We start from the raw sequence: 25408 nt of genomic DNA, 5'->3' as shown, positions 1-25408 counted from the left end.
GGGAGCAACCATACTTATCAAGAATAAACACTTTTAAACCCTTCCTGCCTTGACTATGAGAAACAATAATGTTAAACTGGTCATAAATGAAAATAAAAGGTGGGTATAAATTAACATAATCTTAACTCTTATTAATATTTATTACAAAGGCCAATATAACAGGAACAATTAATAACAATCGCATCTATTTATCAATAATAATAATAATAATAACAATCGCTCATAGCAGGAGCTCGGTTTAGTTTGAGACTCTGAGTGAATATCTCATATCAAGATAGGATGAAATATTAAAAAAAAAAAAAAGCAACATACTACAGTCAAAGCAATTAAAGCACTTACATGTTGAGATTAATGATTTGCCACGCCAAGCCATCCCGCACCTAGCGAGTCAGACGCAAACAGGCACCATCGTCTTCCTCATTTGGCGCGCTCTGGTGAAAAGGGTTAAACTTTACTTCAACACAGGAAAAACCATTATACTACTACTCTAAGCCTCTCCTCAACACGAAAAGCACGTTCTCTTTCGTGCCCATCCACCTCAGATTGCCAATACGACACCGTTAGTGGATTCATCCTTGCACTCGACTCTGTCTCTAACTCTCTTTTCCTTCCCCGAAATAAGCGAATTCCACATTAGCATCGCGGGAGGGTCTCAATTTGAGATCTTGGCGAATCGGCAGGACCCTGAGAATGGAGATCGATACGTTGCCCATTAGTTCAGTTTCCAAAGAAACCTGAGGATCTATCAAGAGTGGTTCAATCATGCTGATTCGGGTATGATTCCACCCCCTCTGATTTCGCTCTTGCTGCTGCTTGGATTGCAGTTCATATTCTGAAGAAATAAAGAGACTCTGAGTTCGTTTATTTTTATGCATTTTGCCAATGCTGAGTTTTGCTTTCCGCTTGGGATTCTCAGATGGTGATGGCCGTCTTACGGGGAGTGATGCCATTATGTTTTTCTCTATGTCCAATTTGTCTCGCCAAGATCTTAAGCAGGTTTAGCACCCTAAAATTTTCTTCCAACTGTTGTTATGGATGGTTTGTTTATTCGGTTTTATGTCTTTGTAAATCAACTCTGCAAGTGCTTGGGCCTTCGATTTTGAATATTCTTTTGGAAGTTTCTTTGAGTCTTCAATCATGGTCTTGTAAATAATATTTGTTTGCATGATTGCTTTCTCCTATTGAGTAGTTTAAACCTCCTTTCCCTCTGGTAAGGAACGGAATTTAGCGAAGACAATTGTAATACTGAAAATGGTCACATATGAACAAGTGCGAGTCAATTTCTGAATGCTTCATACGAGTATATAGATGAGATGAAGCGAAGCGAAAAAACAGTACTCCCTCCATTTTTTATTATCAGAGAAATTGTCACTTCTGACTTGTATTATTTTATGAGCAAAATCACCTATTCCAATAAACATTTATTATATATTTTTTAATCATCCCTCATAATTTACATTAATGAAAAACAATTAATGTATGCCTATGTTGATTAACACAGGGTATTTTAATCTTTTTTTTTTCAAACATAATTACTATAGTTAACCGACTTTTTTACACTGTGTGATACAGATTTTTTCTCTTATATATATAGAAACAGAGTATGAACATACAATATTGAGAGATCAAGCAAAATTAATGCATGGATTTCACTAGCTAGCCTCTACTTATTACCCATTAGTTGTGTTCAAAGTGATTTGACCAGATGAATTAGCTTTCAAACTTCGTTGTTTCTAACTTTCTTATCCAGCATCACTAATGAACCAAGAAATTTCTCCAGTTCTTCTAGTTTTTGATGTAGTCCTTTGTACTTGTTTAGATTTTATAAGACTGTTTTGCACGAAATGATCCTTATAAGGGGCATCAGCTGTCCCAATGGTTGTGAAAATGATTCCTAGTAGGCGGATTATTAGCTTACATTTGATTAACCAACTCCATTACTCAAATTTTTTTGAATGTCTACCTACTTATTAAGAATTGGAGTTTAATACTGTTTTTGACTCTGTCATCCACGCAAGTCCTCCTAGCTTATCTTTCATTGTTTCACACACTCTCTTTTTTACTTGTACCTTTCTTTCTTGATGACTGAATTTACTAAAATGTTTCTCTGCTGCTCTCCTTATTTAAATAAGGTTTGGGCTATTGCAGATTCAAAGCGGCAAGGATTTCTTGGTCTTAAAGAATTTATCACTGCTATGCAGGTATACATTGTCTTGTTTTCTTGAAGTTTAATGCTGACCTATTTCTGGAACCTTACCCATTTTCATTGTAGCTAATTTCCTTAGTACAATCTGGCCACCCAATTTCACATGATTTGTCAACTAATGATGGTGAGTTTTGTGCCTTTCACTTTGTAATCTGTTGCCCAGTTTATTTTTTCTGACTTTGTGTCTCAGTTATGTATTTTTCTGTGTCCATTTTTTATGTAAATGCCCATTTATCTTATAAAGTTACCTGACAGAAGCATAACTTTTATTTCAGTTGATTTGGAAAATCTTAAACCTCCCGAGATGGAGGGTTGGATGTATTACTGGCAGTAAGTATTTCCTATTCTGAATATTTTTTTCCTTCTATTTTTCTTTTTGTGCGGAAGCACTTACCTTGTAGCTGTTTATCCAGAAGAAAAAGCATAAACATAAAGAGAATGATTTGAATGGTAATATCTCTCTCTTTTTATTGAATATGTCATGTGCTCAGATACTGCATCTCTGTTCTTAATTTCTCTATTGCGTCCTCCTCATTGAGTTCCATGTCCGTAATAAATAGTCATGCAGGTAGTTCATCACTGCAGCCATCAATACAGCAATTTGGTTTTCGTCAAAGTCAACAAAAAAGGTAATCATTTTCTTATGATGGTTAGATCTTTTTTGTGTGGGCATTATCCGTCCCTTCTGATGCATAGTTTAAATCCAAGTTTCCAACCTTTGCCAACCTTGATCTGCATTGTTAATGTGCTTTAATAAGTTCTGGTTGCATTTTATGTCATCATGATTTTCAAAAGCATACGTTGGGGAAATTTGAGCATCATATTTTAGTACTTATGTTCGTATTGTTATGCAGTTTTTTAATTGTCTCTCTCTCCTTGGCCTCTGACACCTTCGGTTTTTAGCAATTTGCAATCATTGGTCTAGGTTCCAGAATGCCAGACTTGTCCATGGCTAGAGGGATAATTAATCTATTTGTTGGTCTTTGAACGGTGTTTGGCTTCTGAACAATGTACAAAGTCTTGCAAATCTGATTTGTTGTTTGGGAACTTTTAGCTAACTATTGGTGCTGTATTTGAAATTAGGTTTTTTGTTGTATCTATATTTCTATTTTTGCACTGATACAATTCTTTTTAAGGCAGTACTCAGGACTATAACCTGCCGTCTCATTTGACTTGTATATTTTTATTTTGATATGGAGTAGCAGTGGGCACTTACTCATGTTCTCAACTTAGATACATCTTATTTTTTCCATCTCTCTATTCTTGTTTTTTCTTTTTGGAGCAACAAAATGTGCATATCTTTTTACCCCTGATTTTATTTCTGTTGGTACATGAGTTGTGTTGAAGATACCATGAAGGCCTTTCTATAGATAATTTTTCACTGGCCCTTCTAACTGTTGTGTTGTTATTCCTTTACTATCATATCATTTTCTAAGAGATTGTCAATTTTTTTTTTATTCTTCTCACTTTAATTTTTTGGGTTGCGTTGTTGATAGGTGCCTCTTTCTGCTGTGACATCAATAACTGATGGGTTGAAGAGACTATACATTGAAAAGTTGAAGCCACTAGAAGTCACTTATCGTTTTAATGATTTTGTGTCTCCATTACTGGTCAGTTGACTATCTGTGGTTTATTTTTGAAAATTGACTGCCTACTCTCTGCATCACACTTCTCTTTTTTAATTTACTTCTCAGTTTACTTTATGATGGCAATTCTGTACGTTTTGCAGGGAAATAGTGATTTTGATGCCAAACCAATGGTAATGCTTTGGGTCAGTACTCAACAGGAAAAACCACATTCATCAAACATTTGCTTCAAAATGTTATCCTGGCAAGTGCCCCTTGAGTTTTGTATTTCTGTATGCTTATGTATGCATTGGATTGCTTATAGCTCTAATATATTCCTGATTTTTTACTTGTTTGTTTCATATTGTCCATAGGAGCTCATATTGGACCTGAGCCTACAACTGATAGGTTTGTGGTTGTCATGGTATGTATGAAGCCTGTTTCTAACCCCATGACTCTTTAGCAATTTTTAAATATCACGAATATCTTCAAGGTTTTTGTAGTTCAAATTTAGATATCTACTTTAATTCTATATTCTGAGATTTAACATCTTTGATAAGTTGAGTAGTGGTAGTGAAAACAAGTGATTGGCTTCCCCTTCATTGATTTGGTATCTTCGTAGCAATAGTGCTAAACTGCTAATTCTGGTTATCCTAAAACATTGGTTCTTGATTACATTCATGCATTTATTCTCTCTTGTACTCGTCCTAGCAAATCTGTTTATCCATTTGTTTTACTAAGATTAGTTTTACACCTGTACAGTCCGGACCTGATGAGAGAAGTATTCCTGGTAATACTGTTGCTGTCCAAGCTGATATATGCCCTTCAGTGGTCTCACAACTTTTGGCACAGCATTTTTATCAAAATTTGAGTGTTCTCAAATGCCTCATCCTGTAAGCTGGGCTAGATAATTTGAGAAAAATAAGTGACATTTTTAAGCATGGGAAACTTACTTGTTTTCAATTGTCCCAAGTTACTGGAGCACATTACATTTGTGGATACGCCAGGAGTCTTATCAGGAGAAAAGCAGAGGACTCAACGAGCATATGATTTTACTGGTGTAACATCTTGGTTTGCTGCCAAGTGTGATTTGATACTCCTTCTGTTTGATCCTCACAAACTTGATATAAGTGATGAGTTCAAACGTGTGATATCATCCTTGCGTGGGCAAGATGACAAAATTCGAGTGGTTCTGAATAAGGCAGACCAAATTGATACTCAACAAGTATGAAATATATATCTAACCACTTTTATGTTTATTGACAAAAATCTGTTAAAACATAGTCAGGAAACCAACCTTCTTATCCCTATGTTGCAGCTGATGAGGGTTATGGAGCATTAATGTGGTTCATTAGGGAAGGTTCTGAATACTCCTGAAGTTATGCGGGTATATATTGGGTAAGCCAGTTATATTTGTGCATGTGCTTCACTGTCTATATCTATATCATCATTCATGAACTGGTCTTTGGTGATCTTCCTTCGTTTGAAAACTTACTGCATGTTTGGTACACGAAAATGCTTTCTAAAAAGAGTGTGAATGTACCTAGAAGGAAAATAAGATAGGTGCGTTTCCTATTTCTTTTTTAGAAAACACTCTTCTACGTAACAAACATTGCATTGTTCTTCAAACTGTTGTGTCAAATACGTCCATTCCTGAGCAGTTCTAATTTCTTTTTGATTCTGAGATTCTGTTTACTTATCTTGGCAGTTCCTTCAACGACAAACCTGTAAATGATGCTTTCACTGGTCCAATTGGTAAGGATCTCTTTGAAAAGGAACAAGAAGACCTTCTTTCAGATCTCAAAGATATACCAAAGAAAGCTTGTGATCGAAGAGTGAGTCTAAATTTCTTTCGGTTAATACCTGTATTTTTATTAAATCAGGCTTATGCTGTCATAATCCAAGTAGAAAAAATCTATACCAAGAACGACAGCTTCGAGAAGAAAAATAGTAATAAAGTAACAATTCAATTTTGACTGTGGTTTTTGATGTGAACGAGATTATAATGAACAGACCCATTTTCTGACAATTTAGATAAACATTTGATGATTCCAGATAAATGAATTTGTAAAACGAGCCCGAGCCGCCAAGATACACGCTTATATTATCAGTCATCTTAAGAAGGAGATGCCTTCTATGATAGGCAAGGCCAAAACTCAGCAAAGGCTTGTTGATAACTTGGAAGCTGAGTTTGGAAAGGTATGACTCCACTGTTACATTCTTTTGGCTTCTGTGCTTGTCCAAAGATTCTTAGAGGAATAGATCAAACCATTTACAAATGAACAAGCAAACGTGTTGAAATTATATTCAATAATTTTTCTTCCTTGTCTTTTTTCGTTTTATACTGAAGGAAAAATACTACTTTTAATCCTTATACTTTACTCGAGTTTTGTTATATATTTCTATACTTTTTTTTTCTGATGTTTTAAGTCTATATATATATATATATATTTTTTTTTTTTTTCATTTGCAACATTGGTCTCTATAGTTTTAGGGAGACGTTGACATGGTACAAACAATGTTAAGATAGCTTACGTGTAAGTTTGTACTGCTATGTTAAATAAGTATTGAGTTGGACTTCTTAATAAGCAAAAAAAAAAAAAAACCACATCAGATAAAAAAAAACTCAGGTTAAATAAAAAAAAGCCACATCATATAAAATAAAAAATGCTTGCCCCTGCTGCTTTTTTATTTTAGCTGATGTGGCTTTTTATATTTTTATTTTTCTTATTAAGAAGTTCAACTTAACACTCATTTAACATGTCGGCACAAACTTAACAATGGTAGACACATTAGCACTCTTAACACTGTTTGTGTCACATCAATGTCTCCTTGAAATTATAGGGGCTAATGTTGCTGACGGATAAAAGTCTAGAGACCTGAAACACAAAAAAAAAGTGCAAAAACTTATAACAAAACTTGAGTAAAGTATTAGGGTTAAAAATAATGTTTTCCTTATATTGAAATGCATGCGCGCGCGCATAATGGTGTGTTTGGAAACAGGTACAAAGAGAATACCATCTACCTCCTGGGGACTTCCCAAACGTTGAGCACTTCAAAGAGGTGTTGAATGGATTCAACATTGACAAGTTTGAGAAGTTGAAACCAAAGATGACAAGCAGTTGATGACATGCTTGGTTATGACATTCCAAAACTCTTGAAGAATTTCAGAAATCCCTATGACTAAATTTGAGAGACAATCAAACCGGTAGAGCAAATAAGAGATTGGACAGATTTTGACGTTGTAGCATACACACGTGTAATATAACTGTATTAAGAAATTATTGTTCATTCAATCTGCACCCTTTCTTTCATTCTCTCTTTTTTTAAGGAATTCTAATAAATGAGGGCAGAAAAGCATTTGATCTTTTTTATAGTTAATAAAGTAATCATTTTAAAAAATCATCATATATAATAAATGATAATTTATAAAAAAAAATTAAACATGATTTTTATACAGTTAATAAATGTGATTATAATAATGAATTTAATAAAATAAAAATCATATTGTTAATTGATTAGACACATTATTTACACACTTTATCCATATATTTAGGATTTATTTTGCATGATATATTCTCTAAGTGGTGAATTTGTGCACTAAGGGTATTTTAATCTAAATTTACACTTTTTATAAAAAATTATGTCTTTGTTGGATTAAATGTCATTTTTGTTTAGATCTATAAGAGTCCAATTGGTTTTTCAAAAATTCATTTTGGTTTGGTAAATATTGCATAAAAGTCACATTTTAGGATTGTTGACTTGGTTGATCTAGTTTGGACTTTGAATGTGCATGTATGTGTTTACATTGTGCTTCTTATGTAGCATTGCTCTTGAATTTCATTTATAAATATTCTCTCATTTAAATAATTAAGTCCTTGTGCAAAAATATAATTTATTTTGTCATACATATATTATTGGATTAAATCAAAAGTTATTTTGTGACTTAGATGAACAAGTGCACTTAGACTTGTGTCAATTGGGCTAAATGCAAGCAATGAAAGCTTTTGGTTCTGAGTTAGGCTTGCAAGGCCTTGCAAGAAGAGGAGAGGGAGTTGCAAAATTTAAAATGTTAAGCATGTGGCACCATATCACTCAAATCTCTCAATTAAAAAACTCCTATTCTTTCCTTAATCTTTATTTTGACTTTGTGATTTGAAAATCAGATTTGTAGCCAACAAAATCACTTTGAAAGCAGGTCATATGCCTCCCTTCTAATTTGAACCTAATCCTCTTTGTGTCCAAGTTTATTTTAGGCTTGATTTACACACATAATTTCAACCAACTCATACAGGTATCACTCATCAATCACACAATTATCTATACTAATTAAAGGGTAGTGTAATTTCATCCATAACTCATTCCATTCACTCATTTTTCTTCATCCTCTCATCTCTTCTCTTCCATCTCTCTTCACAAATTTTGTCCATCAGCTCCATTACACCAAACAAACGAATACACACAACCTTAATCTCCATTCATTCATCCATTTATTCATCTAAGGTTTTCATCACCAATGGTAGTTGAGTTTTAGTTCGGAAGAAAAGATCTTCCATAAAGTTGAAGGCTAAGAGGCTTGTGGATCTTAGAGGAGGAGGAAGAGGATAAGGTCGAACACTTAACATTTCTTTAATTTTTAATTACTCTACTCTAGTTTTCTTCAATGTCTTGATATTATAAGGTCATAATTTTGGATTATTTCATCATGTATTTGAGCTATAATTTTGGTTCATGTGTGTTTATTGTTGAGAACTTGGTAATTTGATTATGTTTTTGTATTTGGTACTTTCTTACATTAGTGGATGTTATCATAACTTTGAGATTTCATTAGTGTCTCATCTTACATTTTCACATCATAATCTTGAGTGGTTGATGCTTGATTTCTTATTTTCTTACCATAATCTTGAGAGTTTACATACTTTTTGGGAAGGGCCAAATCACTTATGCATAATTCACATTATAGTTGGTCAATGCTTAAAACTAATCTAATAAATTGAATAAAGGGCCATACTCTAAGACTTAAGAAGGTTTGTTGGGAAGGTTAAGAGGTTAGAAATAATTTTCCTAGATTTCTTCATTTTAGGCTAAGAGGGCAAAGTAATCTAAAGCCAACTTAATTAATTTTTAAGCCAATGACTCACTCACTATTCTAACTCTAAAATCATATCACTCCATAAGAAACCACCAAAAGCACTTTAATTTAGTTTTAAAGCTTTTTTTTTAATTTTTTAAAAATTAAATTAAAATCAATCGACCCTCTAAATAGTTTAATTAACATTGATTAGCTTTAATTAATCATGGTAAGTCTTGTCAAAAAAATCAACCTATGTTTGATCATTATTTATATAGTGTGAAACTTAGCACTATTTTAAAAGTTAATGGCAAACTTTTTCCATTAATCAAAATTGGTATTCTTAAAACGGATAAGATAATTACTCTCAAGGTTTGGAAGTGTGGGGGTTCTTGCTGTGCTCTAAATATAAAAAGAAGGCAGTGAAATATATATTATTATTTTTTATCTTTAATAATTGCTTCCGATATTATCTTATCTTAAAATGAAATTGACATATTATTATTTTTTATAAAAAAATCTATTTGATTTAGATTTCAAAAGTTTAATTATGCCAATATCCAACATCAATTTTTATCTAATAAATTAAAATTTCACCTATTTAAACCCTTAGAAACTAAAATGCAATCCAACATGTAAACTTTATCTAAAAATGTAATTGACAACTTTATCTTTATAGAATACTTGATTTATTATATTAATTTCAAATCTTATAAATATGTTTTTTTATTATATTAATTATCCGTTTTCATTTACTCGAAATGTATGTGGCATGTATCCCCAAAGGTAATATAAGGCAACCGTGTCGCTAAGTTATTATATAAGCAACTTTTTTGTTTTATTAGTTGGCAAAAAAAAAAGTCATCTATACAAATTAATTTTTAAATCTTTTAAAGAAGATGTTTACAATTTTTTTTTAAATTTAAATTATTTTTTTGTGATTTTTAAGCTTAAACTTTGGTTATACCTCTTTAAACAAGTAGCTTAATCCTAAATTATTTTTGGACTTAAATGACTTCAGCCCAATTTCACCGCTCTACATGGAGTCAGATGCTATGGGTTTGGAAATATGGATATGCATGGATATTATTGACTTGGTAAGTTATATAAAATCATCAAGAAGCATTTGGTTTAATTACTTGAGAGAGATGAATCAATAAATCTTAGAATCTCAAGTTTAAGTCTTAAAATATGTAATTATGTTTAGTAAAACTGATAAAAATATCTCTAAGACTCGTACTCATGAAATCACCATTGATAATAACGATCCTGCACCACTAGGTTTTGGATTAGTATAAGCATATGGTGATAATACTCCTAGTTTTTCAAAAATACCAAGCAATAGAATAAAAAAAAATTGCATGAAGCCCATGGCAATTACTAATTGGGTGTCATGGGATGATGATTGGACTGGACTATGACTTTAATGGTGTAGCATCTGGGTTTGCTTCCAATTGTGACTTGACACTTCTGTTTGTTCCTTTTCCTCACAAGCTTCATTGATAAGTGATGAGTTCAAACTTGTGATATCATCCTTGCGTCACTTTGTGGCATGATAAAAAATTGGGGTGGTTCTGAATAACGCAGGCCAAATTGATACTCAAAACGTATGAGACTATATATATATCTATATATATATATATATATATGTATGTATGTATGTATGTATATCAGTCATCTTAAGAAGGAGAAGCCTTATTTGATAGGCAAGGCCAAAACTTAGCAAAAGCTTGTTGATTACTCGAAAGATGAATTTGGAAAAATGCGAGGACTCCATTGTTACGTTCTGTTAACATCTGTATTTGTCAAAACCCCACTCTATTGTCAAGAATTTTTCTTCATTGTCTTTCTTTGATGATGTTTTGAAACTCATGTTTGGAAACAGGTACAAAGGGAATACCAGCTTTGACAACGCGCGAGTTTGAGAAATTGAAACCAAATATAATACAAGTAGTTGATGACATGCTCTGTTATATTATGACATTCCAGAACTCTTGAAGGCTTTTAGAAATTCCTATGACTAAGTTTGAGAGCTACTCGATCGAACTAGTACAACAAATATGAGATCGGACAGATTCTGACATTATAGCATACACACACAACATGCGGCTTATTTACTATACTATGCCATGTTTGGTATCATTTTGTATAACATGATGTATTTGCATTTTAATAAGATCTTTTGCTTGGTGATATATGATATAACATTATCGTACGCGGTGACGGGAGTGATAGTTAATGGCAATGGTTGCCAACAATAGCAATGATGATGATGGCGGCATTAGTGGGTATGTAATAATAATAGTGGTGACAACCGACAATGATGATAAATGATGGTAATCAATAATGATAGATATAATGGTAAATATGGTGATAGTGATGATGGCTAATTGGTGATGAGAGATGGGAGAAAGCTAATGGAGGTAGTTATAATGACAATCATTAATAGTGATAGTAATTGATAACAGTGATAGTCAATTGTATTAATTGTTGTGTGTGATGAGATAGTTAGTTTGAATAATAAAATTAAAGCATTATACAACAAAATTTTGTCAATTCTTATGTGGATTCAAAGGTCATATAGAATTTTCCATCATTTTAATGCATAAGAGCTGTGTACGGGCAAAAATTTAGATGGGAGCAGCGCCCTGTCATTCTACACCGTCTTATTGTGCGATCTCCTTGCACAAAATGAAAGAAATAAAATGTATGTTCCGTTAATTAATATTTGCCTTCTTTGAAAAAATAAATAAATAAAATTGATTATTTATAATTTATAAATAATACAATTTATTATATATTATTTATTTTATTAAATCATTTATTTATTATTTTATTAAATAAGGATCCGTGCATGGTGGGAAATCTAAAATAGCAGGAGAAGCAAGCAGGCTAGAATGAATAATATGAATTACTAGCAGTTTGTAAAATTCGATAATATTGATTATTGATTAATATTTTATTTTGAATAAATAGCAGACAATTTTAAAATATATAATTTTTTATTTGTAATATTTCTTATTGTCACAACAAATGAATGATAGAAAAATATATATTTTAACTGTTTAAAAAAGATATATTTTCTTATTAATTTATAAAAAAATTATTTCTAAGGACCGCTTAAAAAAATTATTTATAAAATAATTAATAATAAATTTTATTAAAAAACATAACTTACTATTTTATATTTTTATAACAATTAATTTGTGTTATCCTTGTACATGATTCTCTCTAGTTTTTATGTAGTGTGACCTGTTGTAATGACTTAGAAGATCATTAAACGGTGCGTTTAAAATGACCCAATTCGACCTCCAAAATCCAAATCGCCCTGCAAGCAGAGAATCGAAGGGGTTCGGACTTGGGACTGGAAGCATCCTTGCACATCAATAGAGGCTAAGAACTGGCGTTTCTCTGCCGGTGAGGATACTCTTATATTGACTATTAGTTTCTTCTTTGCCTGCGGATTATACTGGATGCTTCGCTTACTTCTTGCGTTGCATATTAATATTTGAATTCGTTATGAGTAATATTAATATCGTTCCTTTTTTTGCACTTTGTATTATATTTTTTAGTTATGAGAAGTGTTGAGTTTACTTGTGAATTTAAAAACCACCTTCTCTGCTCTCCTGTCGCGATGGAACCTCGAGCAAGAGCCGCCTCTGTGGTAGAATTTGCGTGCGATACGCTTTTATGAATCTGCTGTTTGCTTACTTTGATCCAGCAGTCTAGTAATGTTACTGAATGGCTGTCTCCATGGGAATTTCAGGTTTTGAGTGATTTGTGGTTACAGAAGAATGCTTCCGCAGCGGATGAAGAAGACCATCACTGATAATCCAAAGAAGCTAGCCAATTTGATTGACCTTGTAAATCTTCCCTCAACACTTCGAGAGTTTGTGGGTCAGTCTCAAATTTCTCGGTTAGGCTGTTTTATCCGGGTTTGGTCCTACATCAAAACGAATAATCTCCAGGTTTCATTTTCTCTCTCGTCTTCTTGATTTGCATTATTACATTTGGTGAACTCATTTTCTATTAGACTTAAACTTCGTTTTTCCTTCAAAAGATAAAGCAGTGTTGATATGCTCTCTCGATTTTATTCAAAAATCGATTTAACACTCAAAATTCAAAATTTGTTCTAATTTCAAAAATAGGCACTATGGTGTTACTATATGATCTTTTGGGGATCGAATATTCTATGCAGTTGTAAGAAAATTGAAATTTTGAATGCTAAAGAGATGCAAAAAAAAACTTTTTTGATTGAGCCAGTAGATATTGTGGTTAAATTTAGAGGGTCCAAAATGGGGTTTAGTCTTTTCAGAAACATCATCTTCTTTGATACACGTTATCAATATATATATATATATATATTTATCTTCATAAAATGTCATTTCGAGTTTGAGGTATGGTTGGATGCTGAAGTTACTTAAAATGCAGATTCTCCATCTGTTATTGATCACAGAAGCGTAAGACGTTCTTCCTTAAATGAGAAGTTTAAGTGTGTAAAGTTGTAGATCTGAATCCGGGGTTTCATGAAAAATACCCTGGTTTTGCTTTTAAACTTTGAATCGAATTTAATATTGCATCTTTTTTAAAAAAAAATGGTGGACAACAAATAAAAGGTAGTAGAGAGAAATAATGAAATATTGGAGCGACATTCTTCTGCTGTTTGTAATTAAGAAACTAAGAGGGTTTCATCCAAAAAAAAAAAAAGACTCTGAGAGTTGGAAAGCTTATTACTGATCTGATAGTGTTATCATGTTCATGAGCAAGTGTTCTAGCATATCTATGTTAAACTTGAGAGGTCACTTGTATATTACCTGTTTCATTTCTATGGCTTGTTTCATTTCTATGTCTTGTTTGACCCATAGGTGTTGATGAAAGATCACTCAGAAATTGAGTAAATTTCTTCTGACATATTTAAACTTACATGATCCAATTTTTTCAACTTACTAGCCTGGATTTTTTTTTTTTAAATGAAAGTTATGCATGTACAATGTGTAGCATACAGCATTATTTATGTTGAGCTCTGAGTCACGTGTTGGGTATTTTTAATTTTTATTCATATTTATCTTCACTAGAAGTGACTAAATTAGGAGTTGTTACTTTAATTTTGTAGGATGCAAACAATAAGAATGTGGTGAACTGTGATGAAAAGTTGAAGAGTATTCTGTCGGGAAGATCTCAAGTTGAGTTGGCAGAACTTCCTGAACTGATCAAGCTGCATTTTCCAAAAGCACCCAAGTAAATGTATGATATCAATCACCTTGTCTGCCTATTTAGAAAGCAGCCTCTTGCGCAAGATGAGAATCCAAATTAGTTTATATTTTACTATTTGCATGCTATCTTTATCTTTTAGAACATGATGGAGCAGATGTTTGATCCCAAAATTTCTTGCTAACTATTCACATTGCTTACCACCAGACTAAACTTAGAGGCTGAATGGATTGTAGAGTTGAAAGGAATTAAAAAAAAAAATGAATTGAGAAACATAATGTCGTCAACAAGAAACTGCTTCTGTTCACCTATTTTTTTACAGGGAAGAATAAGTTCTTGACTTCTTGACAATGGAAGGGATTGAAAAAAAATCCAACTATTGTTTGTATGCTTCAAACTTCAAAGGTCCTATTCAAACTTCCATTTCCTATCTTGACAATGGAAGGGATTGAACAAAAAATCCAACTATTGTTTGTATGCTTCACTTCAAAGGTGCTATTCGAGCTTCCATTTCCTATCTCACAACACACCCAAATTACTAGATTCCTCCAACTTGTGGTCTTGGAAAGGCGTGACTCCCGTTTTAGTAGTTTTGTTTCACGTTTGTAATAATTTATTTCATTTAACCATCATTTCCCAACCGCCACCGACTGATTAGTCACATATTTCATTCTCCATAAAGCTTTTAAATAAGCCTCAACCCCTCAAGCCTTTTGACCATCTTCATTCTACGAAAAAACAAGCTTTTTTACTTTTTATTCCTCTAGCGTCTTGAGTTAATTCGCTTATCTATTTTTCTACTGGTTGTCATTATTATTTCATATCTTTAAGTATACTATTTTTTTTCTATATATATTAGTAGCATGATTGTTCATGACATAGAAAGCATGATATTTATTAATATGTATATATGTATGAATCAAATTGGGGAACTAGGTCTTGGCCAAAAAAAAAAAAAAAATTGGGGAACTAGGTAGATGATAAATTAAGTTCTCATTTTTTTGAAGTTGATATTGAAAAAAATGGAGATAAAGTTATACTTGGGTATGTGATTACTGAAATACCGGTTAAAAAACTACAACCAAAATAAGCTCTAATTTTATCACATATACAACAAGTGTTTATGGACAATGCCTATACTATGGTAATTATTGAAATTGAAGTAGATAATTATGAAACAAATGATCAGCAATAATGGCATTAGTCCTGTGGGTGAGATGGAAGGCATCCCAGAATGCATATTTATGAGCGTCTGTACAAGTGAATGGATTAAACTTATCACACAGGTAACTCATCTCAAATAATCCTGTCCCACAACATGCTGTTGCCACATTTTCCAATCCTGCATTATTTATACAAAAATCATAATATAATAGTCTTGTGACAAAATTTAAGGCATCATTTTGTAAGTATGGAATTATGGGAGTGTTTTGTTTTGTTTTGTATTTTTTTAATTTTTAATAATAAAAAAAGAATTCATGCAAGTCAAATATAAAATAACAAGTAAATCAGAATATTATAACTGAAACAACATGCCAGAACATGCTCATACTGTTTTGATTTGGTCTGAGCTTATAAGTCCACATCTACTATTATGAATATTTCAGTTATTGGAAACCTGATGAATCTAGTCTAACAGCTTTTGTATCAAACAAATTCTGCATATCGGTTTTTGAATAATTTTTTTTTAATATAGTTAGCTTTTAGGCCACACGCAAGTGCAATAAGTAAACTGCATGAGTCATTGTTTGTAAACAATGTGGCTCATTAGATATTTTTGTTATTGAAATGTAAGAAATTTTATAAATAAATATATTTATCCTTTATACTACTGAATTTATGTAAAAATGATCGATAATCTAGTTTCAATTAAATATCAAACTCATCAATATAAACAAAATTTAAAGTTTATATCAAATTGAAATATTGACAAACCATAGTAATGTAACTTATTTCTCAATTTTTGTAGAAGATTTCATGTTATTTTCTACCAAAGCACGTAATATCGCATTTGCTTTGGAACCCAGATGTGTAGATTACCATCTCAGTTTCTTCTAAAATAATCATATTCGTTTGAATCTCCATATGCCATTTTCTCCCAAATTGAATCTTTTCCTCAACCAATTACTCAAACATCAATACACCACAATACAATGGTTAACAAACAATTACATATAAGAAGTGAAAATTAAGATCAGTAAGTGCAATTCTCTTCAAGTGTATGCTATTGCGGTTAAGTGAATCAAAGATCACACCCAATTCAAACAAAGAAAAATTACAAATCATATATTGATTCAATCATATTTCTAAGTCATGTTTAATAAATTTCTTCATAATCAAATAAAACTTTAAAACTTATTAACTTTATCTAAAAATTTTAAAACATTTTAACTTTATTCCTATTAAATATATATACTTTGACAATATATTTCTCTCTCCAACATTTAATAAAGGGTAAAAAAAGTAACTTTTAATAAAAATTTAATAATTTGATTTATAAATAGGATTTAAAACAGTGTTGTTTCTATGCCTTATAAATAGGATAGGAGGGAGTATATTTATATAATGAGAAGCTTCCTTACCAAAAGAGTCAGGATTCTGGATGATGTCCCACAAGATATCATAAGGATTTGAAAAGACAAACTGAATCCCAGGGAGGTTCTGGTTCATCTCCAACACCAAATCTTGTAACTTGTGATTGAAATCTCTTGCCACATCATTGTACTCCTTCACACACTCACTCCCAAACATGAAATTTCTGGTTCTCTCAAGAGGCAGACACCCCATTGGAGGAAGCCCGGCTATGGATACCTTCCTTGCTCCTACCTCATAAAGTTCTGCTATGAAACTCTCTGCAATTCCCAGCAAGAATTTCTGGTACTCTTCAATGGAGTACTCTGATGACCTCTTGGGAAGTAAGTAATAGTTCTCCAGAAAATCATTGGTCCCTATGCTGATTAGATACAGTGATTCTCTTATAACCTCCTTTGCCTTCTCCTCTCCAGCATAGTCCTTTAGCTCCTTCTGAAACCCCTTGTAGTATTCTAGTTCCTTCCATAGAGGTATCACTGACTGAAAACATTGGTGAATGTATATAATACATTTAGAATATATAAAGATTAACGAATGTAAACTTGAGCCTACCCATGATAATTATTTTCGATTCATTCTCTCCGAGAATTAAATAAATATCTTTTGGTACGCGTGGAAGTGTTAGAAATAACAATTTAGCTTATGTAAATATGTATATACATTAACTAAACTGGTGCATATACTATCAGTGTGTGCTTGGTTTCACGTAAAAACTATTAAAATCATTTAGATGTGAATTAATATTGATTAACTAGATCACTGTATTTATTTAAATTTTAACAATTTCTTTTGATATTCTCTTAATCATAAAAAATACTTAATTAAATGTTTTTCTTATGGACATGGAGTATTTTTAAGATGCGAAATTATGTTGTATATCTTTATGCATGGACTATCAACTAGACGGAATCCGAAATTTGAAAAATTGTGTATATTATCTTCTCCAAGAAAAAATAATGCAATTTCATTTATATTATGTACTCTCCCATTTAGTAATTTTAAATGATATTAACAAACTTATCGAGAGTGTAAATTAATTAAAAATAATTTATAATGTTAAAAATACCTTATATTAACTTGCAGTAATTAGTTATAAGTACGATATTGCTAAATGATGATATTTATTTATTTTTTTTTTGGTGGAAAGTAGTTGAAACTCCTTTAATGAATTAATGATCATGATTAATGATACTTACAAGGACATCGGAGGTAGCATTATCAAAGCCGGTTCCGGCGGAAGCAAAGCACACGCCGGTGGCAAAATCGGAGACGTTGAACTTAGGATCCAAATACGCAGGAATGACCGGCTTTATCCCAAATGCCTCGGAGATGAAGTCCGTTGGAAGACGGCCGTTGCAGAAACGGCCCGTCGGTTCGGCGCCGTAAAAATCTCGACCGTACGGTTCGAAGTTGCTCTTCACAATCGTCGGTATGTAATTGTTGTTCCCCGCATCCACCGACGAGTCTCCGAACACTATAATCGCCGGAACCTTGGCAGATGTGATGATAGACACCACAATTCCCAGTATAACATGAACTATGAGAATACTATCAATGGCTAATTTGCAATTGCAAGCCATTTACCTCTTCGTCTTCGTCGTAGTCGTCCCCGTCGTCTTCTTGTTCTTGATCTTTTTCCTATGTGATCAACAATATTCTTTGTAAATATCAGACTTCAGGTCGTTGTTGGAAATGGAAATTAATGGAGTCCTCGGACTGATTTTGATTCTTTTGATATCAATGAGAGTGTTTTGATGTGTTTGTTAGTTACAAAAGGCGCATTTGAGTCCCATTTACGCAAATTCGTGGTATAAATTATATCAAGTTGGTCATAAATAATGCAATGTTATGCCGTTAAAGTTTGAACCGTTACACACACGTTTACACTATTATCTCCAACAAGTTAATTATATTTGGAGATTAATCATGTACGATTGATATATATCTTAGGATCATGTATTCGGAGAAGCCGACATTTATGTCAATGGGCTCCTGCGATATGCTTATCAAATGCAAAATGATGCGAAGATATCATGTTAGAATCATAAACTAGCATGCGATATTCTTTGATCTTGCAGATCCTATTGTTTTAACTATTGGGTTTTTGCCTTCCATTTTACTAATAATGAAAAAGTTATATTAAACTATCTAATAGCTTATATTATACTTTTTTTATTTCAAATTATAAGACACTTTTAAAGAAAATTCAGTGTCCCAAAATATAAGACACTTTGACAAAAATAAAATTTTATTAATGATACTTTTTCAATGTTACTCTTATCATATATTCTCTTTTTTCAATGTTCTTTTATTAATGAAGTATTAAATAAAGGACATTTTTAAAAGTTTATATTTTTATATTGAAAAAATAAGATTGTAAAATATATTTAATGAGTTTTATTGATGTATAAAATTTTTATCTAAAAAGTTTCTTATAATTTGTGATGGAGGGAGAACTTAATTATGAGGAGTTGGAATATATGTGTATGCAAAAAGGAAAAAAAAAAATTGAAAGAGCTTTCTTGATTCAAGCAGCAAAGCTCGATGATCGGTCTAGTCATGAACTGATGAGGGATATTCATGCATGCTCGTTGATGAGAATTAATAATCATGCTAAGTGTGTGTATTTGATTTGAACCGTTTAAATCAAACTTTAACAATTTAAATTTTATTGCAGCTTTTTCGTAATTTTTTTACTGTAGCTTGACATTAAAATGGTTTAATTAATTTTTTAAAAAATTGAATTTTTTAATTTAGTCAATTTAAAAAAAATATATGTATCTCCTCCACATTCTTAAAGATTTAAAGAAAATTCTGGTTGCAGAAGAAAAATAATGAACCAATGAATAATGGCATTGGCAAGAGACAAATATAAAAGGTTTCTTGTCACAAAACGTGGTTATGCGGCAAAACGGCGCAAATAGTTCACGAAGGCCATCACGGGAAAGTTGACGTTACAGGTTGCATGGAGTCACAAATAAAATATGACTCACCTATTCCACTGTTGGTTTTAGCTTATAATATTTCAATAATCCTTTATTACAATATTAAGAACATCTTTTTTACGGCAAAAAATTGCTCTCAAAATTACTATTAGTATATTCTGAAATAGACTAATCAAAAGTTAAAAAGAATATAAAATGATAAATAAAATAGGGAGATTGATAATACAACCGAAAATTCATCTATACATAAGTGAATCAATCAATCTATAGTGATGCATTGATGAACTTTCAGTTATTTTCGAACCTCAATACTATTTTGTCTTTCCTCTGAAGGCCCTCACATTCTCCCAATAAAACAAAAGATTGTACATGTGTTGATGATTATTGTTCCTAGATTCACGCCCAATGGGTCTAATAATGGAGGATTTAGATCAAAGGACAATACTTATATAATTATCCTTATATGCTTAATATATTTTTATTCAATTAAATCAAGACATATGAATTTTAATTTGTTAATAATATTAATAACAAAATTTATTATAAAATAAATAATCTGTGATAGATACACATGTATTAGTTTAATTGAAAATAAGCACATTTAATATATAAGATTAAGTATATAATTTTTTTTCTAAATTTAATGAGTGGTACAAATTCATTCATTCAATAAATCTCCTGTGTGATGTGATAATAACTATTTAAGTTATAAATTGAATGGATGTAAAAGATTTTATCATGTGACATTTGAAAAGCATCAAAACTCAAATTTTTGGAGGGAAACAATGTGCATGAGGTGTGCTCAGTTCATTAGAGTTGTTTTGAATTTTTTGAAAAAAATAAATCTTAATAATTTTTAAGTGTTGATAAAATCTCATAAATGTAATTAAAATACTCATTAAGCGAGTGAATTTAAGTCACTCGCAGGATTTAAATATGATAATAGATTGTGCCCATTGTTAAGCTCATCTACAAAGTAACTTTTGTTAGGTTGGCTTGAAAATGAGAATAAGATCGAAAACGAGAATGAGAATTATCTTTAATTAAATAAATCGCTGTCCATTCAATGATTAGATTTGGATATTTGACATGTATATTAAAGGGATGAGAATGTCTTTTCGATATCTAATTCGATGAAAAAATGTTGTAATAACAAAAAAATCCAACAAATAATTATAACATCCTTCAAATCAAATATTTTTATTATATTTACTTCTGATTTTGAAAAATTGTACGGTTTAGTTAGTTAAAGATTAAACATTTATTTGTGTTGTAAATTAAAAAATACTTGTAATATTAATAATAGAAAAATATTCATTAAGTCGGGCATTTTTTTCTAAGTTTTATTTATTTCTTTTTTTCCCCCCCTTGGTAACAAGGGGACAAACAGAAACAAGACAACATACTAATGTTTTGTACCAGGATTACATCTAAGCCAAAAGGAAGGGAAGACAGGATGAAAATCAAAACACAAGAAAGAGTCATCTTGACAAGCATATTAGTAACTTCATTTGCATTTCTCAAAATTTCTTACTTTGCACCACCCATTCTCGAACCAAAAGTGCTCGAATTTCAATGATAATTCCAGCACTTGAGTGTTCAAGGGGTGTGTCATCATGTATTGCATCGATCACCTCCAAATAGTCACATTTCATGATAATCTTCCTATAGCCAATATCTAAAACTAATTTAAGACCCCATATACAAGCCCACAATTCAACACAAAGTGGGTCATCATCATTCATCTTATAAAGAAATGCTGCTCTAAATTCTCCTGTGGAGTCACAAATCAGCATACCACATCTAGAACTACTATTAAGTTGGAGAAAGTATCATTCACATTAAGTTCTAGCCAATCATCTGATGATGGATTCTAGCCCCATCAAGAATAGGTCCATCTTGTTTCTCCATATTGCATCCTTCAACTTACTATGGTACTCCATAAAAGTAGCTAAGATGTGAGTGTTCTTGTCAAGATTTATTTCATTCCATGAACATATTAGGAATCCGTTATGGAATCTTCATCAGTGCGATGGTCCCTTCCTCTTTTTTTCTAATTTTTTAAAAATTATTTTGTTCCTATGTTCAATATGATTACACCAAATTTAGGTATTATTAAATCCAAATAGAAATATTTTTTCAATGTGATTTTTCAGTGATTTTTTTGTTGGTATGATTTTGTCCATAAACAATTAAACACTGTCGGTTACTCAGTTTAGTCCCTTTCCCATTGTGTGGGTTTCTTTCAAGTAACACATTATATTGGGCCTGATTGGAATAAAATAATTGGGCCTAGGTTAGTGGCAGTTGAAATTATTCTTGGTATGATTGATACTCCCTCAATTTAAAAATATAAAATATTTTTTAAAAAAAGTTATATGTTAAAAAATATAAAATATTTTTAATTTTTTAAGGTATAATTATTATCTTTTTTTAAAGTATCCCTATTAATAATAATTTTATATTTATTGTAAAGTGTTTAATAAGGATAACTATGAAAAGATAAGATTGGTTGGAAAATAGATAACTATTTTATTAGAGGATGAGATTCGATTAAAAATGTCTTATATTTTTTAATAGAGAAAGTATAAAATTTTCACGATTGGTACTTTACCCGGGAAAGAAAAAGTTTTTATTCCTTGTGTTCTCCCATCTCCATTTCTCAACTATCCAAATTAAGTCCAAAAAAAAAAAAAGAGTAAAAAACTTTATAGACGTTTGCAAAACTATTATGACTTGTGAAAGAAGATCATACCAAAAATAAAAAAAACACTGTTGAAAAAAAAAACTACATATTCTTTAAGCTGATTAGTAAATTTGGCCAAAAGACCAAAAAGTTTATTAGTAAATAATTCCACTTAATTTATTAATTTATGCCGATCATAAAATAAGCCACACTATTTATTACTGGTGAGTTATGTAATTTCCAATTTTCCATCAATTTTTTATTTTAAATTAATTAAGAATTAATTAGAAAAATCTGAAGCTTCTAAAAATGCCACTGTCGTCATCGTTTAACGCCTAAACGACAGGGGCAATCTCAAAACCCCTAAAATTCTCAAGCCGTATTAGATTTTCGTTCTCTCAAGCATCTCGTCCTTTCTCTTGTTTCTTCGCTGGTCTGAGAACTGAGAATAGCTTCCTGCCTTTGTCTAAACTGAATCCCATTTGCAACTTTTTTTAAGCTCAAGCAGTTCCATTTCCTCATCGTCTTCTTCTTAAGCGATGTTCCTCTCTAGGGTTTTCTCTCGAGTTTCCAGGAGTGTCTCCCGAAGCTCCCCGATTTTCTCTGCTTGGGAAAGGCCTCAAAACTTGTCTACCCTCTCCAGTCAGTTTCATTCCCTTCTTCTTCCATCTCCCAATGCGGTATGTTGCTAGAATCAATGGAAAAAGTTTTTTTTACCCAATTCTGTATCGCAGGGTTTTGCTAGGGTTTTAGGAATAAATGTTGAACGGGCTATATTTCAACCGCGATTCTCATTTTTTGAATTTGCTTTACTGTTTTGTCTTTGACTATGCACTGGTTATGAAGAAGGGTTGAGTTTTCGATTTTTTTTTTTATTTGGGTGATGGTATCTTAGATTAGGATTCTAGCTCTAAAACACGATATATTTGATTATAAGATTAGGCCTTTTGAGGTTCGTAGAATATCGGGTTTTTACTTCTTAAGGAGTCCATGATCAGGCATGCAACATGTTTGTCATCTGTTTCAGTGTATTTTCTATTTCTCACTTATGTTCGATTGCGTTGATATTTTTTTTTAATTTCTTATTTTTTTTATAGAGCTAGATAATGAATATTTTGTTGTCTAATTTTGGTTGCTGTGCTGGAAAGACTTTATTTTGACACTTAAATGGTTAGTCTTCGAATCCAAATGCAACAAGCCGTCCTTGACCTCGTTATCTTATAACTTCGATTATTTGAATTAATCTTTTGCTAGTGGCTTAAACTGGATTTTGTAGCTGAAGGGGCTATTGCCAATAGGACTTCCGCATCTCGTGCATTTCTTTTGTAAATAACACTATGAGAGTTAATTGCACAGTGATCAATATTCTTCAGCATCCAATTCTTTCACTTATAAATCTTCATCTTCTAATGTGTTAGTAAAATTCTCATTTAATTCCCTGTATGTTTTATAAAATTTCAGCGGATTCCAGTTCAAGTCAATTCATTGTGGCCACCCATAAAAGCATCATCTACTCCAAGATGTGGATTTTTTCATCTGCATCTCCTGAACCCAATGAAAAGGAACAGGGTAATGCGAGTGCTGATCCTGGAAAAACTAGTGATGAAGCAAATTAAGTGATCAGGCTGAAAATTCCGAAGCTGCAAACCAAACCAAAGAATCAGGTTTTGTCTCTGAATCTCAGTCTGAGTCTGGCAAAAGGAGGAGAGCTACTAAACGAAACTGCATTTTCTGATTCAGATTCAGATTCAGAGAGTGAATGTGATTTATCCAGGGATGATTTAATAAAGCTTGTTGCTGAGAAAGAACAGCTCTTGAAGTTGAAGCACAAAGAGATTGAGAAAATGCAGGATAAGGTTCTACGTACTTATGCAGAGATGGAAAATGTAATGGACAGGACAAGGCGTGAAGCGGAGGAATTCAAAAAAATTTGCTGTCCAGGTTTGTTGTTGTATTCTTTTTTCTCTCTTGTCTTTATTCTATATCATGCTCCCAGATTATTTCCTTTTCAAGTTTGTGCTAACTCATGTCTAATGTACTGTAGAATTTTGCAAAGAGTCTACTAGATGTTGCAGACAATTTGGGGAGAGCTTCCTCAGTCGTAAAGGAAAGTTTTTCAAAAATTGATACATTTAAAGACGCTTCTGGTGCAGTGCCAATCCTTAAAACACTTCTGGAAGGTGTTGAAATGACTGATAAACAGCTAGCTGAGGTAGGAAGCTCTCTTTATGTAGTGTCTCTGCGGCTGTTAGTTGTGCAAATCAAAACTTATCCAGTATCCATATTGTTTAAGTAATTTATATTCTTAAACTATTTGATTTCATTTAATTCCCTGGCTAAAGTATCTCTCTTTAAGAAATCCTTTTAAATTCCAATTTTTATTATGAGCTTTTGCAACTTGTGTTTTGCATCTATGGGAGTTCGAAATATTGTGCTTTGCAGTAAAAGTTCTTCATGGGCTCACTCTTTGCTGTTGACAACTGATTCTGTTTTCAGGTACTGAGAAAGTTTGGTGTAGAAAAATTTGACCCTGCGACTGAAACCATTTGATCCACACAGGCATAATGCTGTCTTCCAAATCCCTGATGGCACCAAACCTCCAGGCACTGTTGCAGCCGTTCTGAAGGTAATATACATGCCTGTCTTAGGAAGGACAGCAGTTTGTTTTTGAATACAAAATTTTTTTTGACCACCTAAACTTTTAACTTGTATTTTCATGTCTAAAATGTCTGGGTTGACTTCTATATGTGTCAAAAAGTGTTGCTACATTGATAGGCTTTTTCTTTGCTTCGTTATTGTTTGTTGATAGGTGTTTGCATTTTAAATTCTTTTTTCCCCTGAGGTGTTTCTTCTCCCTTAAGCTAGGATAAGTATGGTCTATTTCTTGGTTATGTTCTGTATTCCTTCAGGTGATGAGAACGTGATGAATAAACTCTCCTATGGCATGTCTGCGGGCAGGATATGCTTAAGATTTTTTTTTTTTATGTTAATTGAGATTGCTTTAGTATATTGTATATTTACTTTATAATTCCTTTCTCATTGAGAGTTGTTTCTTCTAAAGATGGAATTACTGGGGTCATTTTCTGGATTTTTTTGAATGGTTCATCCTGGGGTCGTTTTCTTGGATTGTTT

At 32.0% G+C, this 25408-nt stretch overlaps 3 protein-coding genes and 1 pseudogene across 3 annotated transcripts; 3 read left to right on the top strand and 1 right to left on the bottom strand.

Annotated features, from left to right (window-relative positions):
- The first annotated feature begins 393 nt into the window (after nt 1-393).
- LOC129300137 (EH domain-containing protein 1-like) lies at nt 394-7085 on the top strand (annotated as a pseudogene).
- A 5035-nt stretch (nt 7086-12120) lies between these two features.
- Nucleotides 12121-14364, top strand: LOC129300140 (upstream activation factor subunit UAF30-like). The gene is made up of 3 exons (XM_054938673.1): nt 12121-12259; nt 12609-12810; nt 13956-14364. Exons 2-3 carry the CDS (start codon nt 12637-12639, stop codon nt 14082-14084), a joined length of 303 nt encoding a protein of 100 aa, XP_054794648.1. The 5' UTR covers nt 12121-12259; nt 12609-12636; the 3' UTR covers nt 14085-14364.
- An 837-nt stretch (nt 14365-15201) lies between these two features.
- LOC129300138 (GDSL esterase/lipase At4g26790-like) lies at nt 15202-18277 on the bottom strand. Its single transcript, XM_054938671.1, has 3 exons — nt 17842-18277; nt 16636-17125; nt 15202-15395 (listed from the first exon to the last, which is right to left on the bottom strand). Exons 1-3 carry the CDS (start codon nt 18223-18225, stop codon nt 15202-15204), a joined length of 1068 nt encoding a protein of 355 aa, XP_054794646.1. The 5' UTR covers nt 18226-18277.
- Nucleotides 18278-22619: 4342 nt separating this feature from the next.
- On the top strand, nt 22620-25124 carry LOC129300139 (grpE protein homolog 2, mitochondrial-like). Its single transcript, XM_054938672.1, is given in 8 exon segments — nt 22620-22956; nt 23738-23887; nt 23890-23986; nt 23988-24192; nt 24194-24217; nt 24321-24488; nt 24773-24817; nt 24819-25124. Coding segments are annotated over 7 exon segments (759 nt in total). The 5' UTR covers nt 22620-22956; nt 23738-23796; the 3' UTR covers nt 24948-25124.
- Nucleotides 25125-25408: the final 284 nt, after the last annotated feature.

This window comes from Prosopis cineraria, unplaced genomic scaffold (genome assembly GCF_029017545.1).
Source record: "Prosopis cineraria cultivar Desert tree isolate PC_DT_omini unplaced genomic scaffold, ASM2901754v1 PC1446, whole genome shotgun sequence".
Lineage (NCBI taxonomy): Eukaryota > Viridiplantae > Streptophyta > Magnoliopsida > Fabales > Fabaceae > Prosopis > Prosopis cineraria.
This window is presented reverse-complemented; position numbering and strand designations above follow the sequence as displayed.

Bases quoted from the DNA above. Each gene is read 5' to 3' on its own strand.
- LOC129300140 (XM_054938673.1), top strand. From the start codon at position 12,637: ATGCTTCCGCAGCGGATGAAGAAGACCATCACTGATAATCCAAAGAAG. The intron at 12,811-13,955 runs GTTTCATTTTCT...TTAATTTTGTAG, and splicing joins TCAAAACGAATAATCTCCAG to GATGCAAACAATAAGAATGT.
- LOC129300138 (XM_054938671.1), bottom strand. From the start codon at position 18,225: ATGGCTTGCAATTGCAAATTAGCCATTGATAGTATTCTCATAGTTCAT. The intron at 17,126-17,841 runs GTAAGTATCATT...CAATGTTTTCAG, and splicing joins ATGCTACCTCCGATGTCCTT to TCAGTGATACCTCTATGGAA. The intron at 15,396-16,635 runs GTAAGGAAGCTT...TAAATAATGCAG, and splicing joins CCAGAATCCTGACTCTTTTG to GATTGGAAAATGTGGCAACA.